This window comes from Halyomorpha halys, unplaced genomic scaffold (assembly GCF_000696795.3).
Source record: "Halyomorpha halys isolate HHAL.00 unplaced genomic scaffold, Hhal_1.1 Scaffold228.1, whole genome shotgun sequence".
In the NCBI taxonomy this organism is placed as follows: Eukaryota; Metazoa; Arthropoda; class Insecta; order Hemiptera; family Pentatomidae; genus Halyomorpha; species Halyomorpha halys.
Window position 1 is genome coordinate 347,156 of NW_027107268.1, and position 1,797 is coordinate 348,952.

The 1,797-nt window shown below is 24.5% G+C and overlaps 1 protein-coding gene across 4 annotated transcripts in view; it reads right to left on the reverse strand.

Moving 5' to 3' along the window:
• LOC106679872 (centrosomal protein of 164 kDa) overlaps positions 1-1,797 on the reverse strand; it is a 35,684-nt gene that overhangs the window by 30,613 nt on the left and 3,274 nt on the right. For all 4 annotated transcript variants that reach the window (XM_067045555.1, XM_067045554.1, XM_067045556.1 and 1 more), the window contains one exon: positions 640-767. In XM_067045555.1, the coding sequence (XP_066901656.1) occupies positions 640-767 (128 nt within the window). The remainder of the gene's footprint in view (positions 1-639; positions 768-1,797) is intronic.

The window sequence follows — 1,797 nt, forward strand, 5'->3', positions numbered from 1 at the left end:
AAACATTAAAAGTTTCTTTCTCACTTTTTTTTTTCCATAACTTTAATTTTAAATAATTATTATTAAATTAAAGTATGAATATTTCTTTATTCCTTTAGGATTATATAACTTCACATTTTATTTATTTAATCCTGTTATTTGACTTACATTTTTAATTACCTAAATTATGTTTTATTTCCCATTGTTTTCATCACTTTATTTGAAATAATTTTGCACATATATTTCTGAACTAGATTTTCTTTTTCCTCTTATAGGAACTATATCTTCTTATAGAACTTAGACTATGAATATCTTTCAATACCATTTTGTATCTGTAATGTCAAGTGCTTTCTTCTTTTCTAACCATTCTGTAATTCCTCTAATGCACCATGGCAGTCATCTTGTTTTTAGTTTGTAGCCCTGATGAAGGCTTGAAATTCTGGCTGAAACGTTGGCACTAATAAATAAGTTCTGAATAGTCATGGACTGGACCCCTTATCATCTTCACCTCTTCTATCTACTCATTACTAACAAGTTTGTCATATCATTATAAAAAGAAGAAATATTTTTACTAGGCCAAAAAAATTTATATAATAGCTTTAGATTTTTTTTTTTTTTTTTTTTCCAGACCAAACATTCACTCTATAGTAAATTACTTACGACTATATTATCTTTTTTGTCGATCCCAGCTTCAGGTTTGATGTCGACACTTCTCGATGACAGTATGTCTGAAGCTTCTTCAAAACTTTTCAAGTCTTCTTTTGCTGTGGTTTTTGAATCGTCATCACCTGAAATTTTGTAAACATGATATTGTTAAACAAATTCTTATCAAAATTTTGCAAACGTGATATCCTTAAACAAATTCTTATCTAAATTTTGTAAGAGTGATATCATTAAACAAAATCTTATCTAAATTTTGTAAATGTGATATCATTAAACAAATTCTTATCTAGGATAAAAGGTAACATGAAGAAGAATCTTGCTAAACAAACTTCAGAGCACATTAGATCATCCTTGTTTTCTTCTAGGAAAAATAAAAACTAGTAGCTAAGGTTCTTTTACTTGGTTTGAACTCAAATCATCATTATCATGTACTATCTTAAAATAATATACTGAATCGGACAAATAATTTTACACTTGAAATTATCACTATTTCATGATAAACTAATGTCAATAAAATATCACAAAAGTTTTATTACAACATTATATACTTAAATTTTTATTTATCTATCACGAAAAATTTTTCACTTGAATCATGAAATTAGTAATCAAAATCTATGATTATCAATACTCCTTTTTAATATTTTAAAAGGTTTACTTTAAAACTGAAAAGTAATGAAAAAAAAAGTGTATCCTAACCTTAAGTTATAATAAGAACTTAATACAAATTTAGATTAAATTAAAAGAATAAACTAAGTGACTAGAAGAAGATTGGCAATAAATTATGCAATTCATATTTATGTTGATTTGAATATAAATAATGCAAGTGATTTTGATTAATTATCTAAAATAAATATTGATTATATTGAATGTTTATTTTAGATAACGAATTTATCAATATATAGTTGCATTATTTTTATTTCAATGAATAAAAATATCAATAGTATGATTTATTATGGCAATATACTTATTTCGAGTACTTGTTTGTTGTAATGCTATGGTTTCTGTTTTAAGTCTGTTCTCAAAGTTCTTTAGGATAGACATGTTTTATTTCATCATCTGGAGAGCATATAAATAAATTAAGTTTTCTGATGCATTAGTGCATTACATAAGAATTGAATTAAAATAATAAAATAACATACATGATTTTTTTTTTTT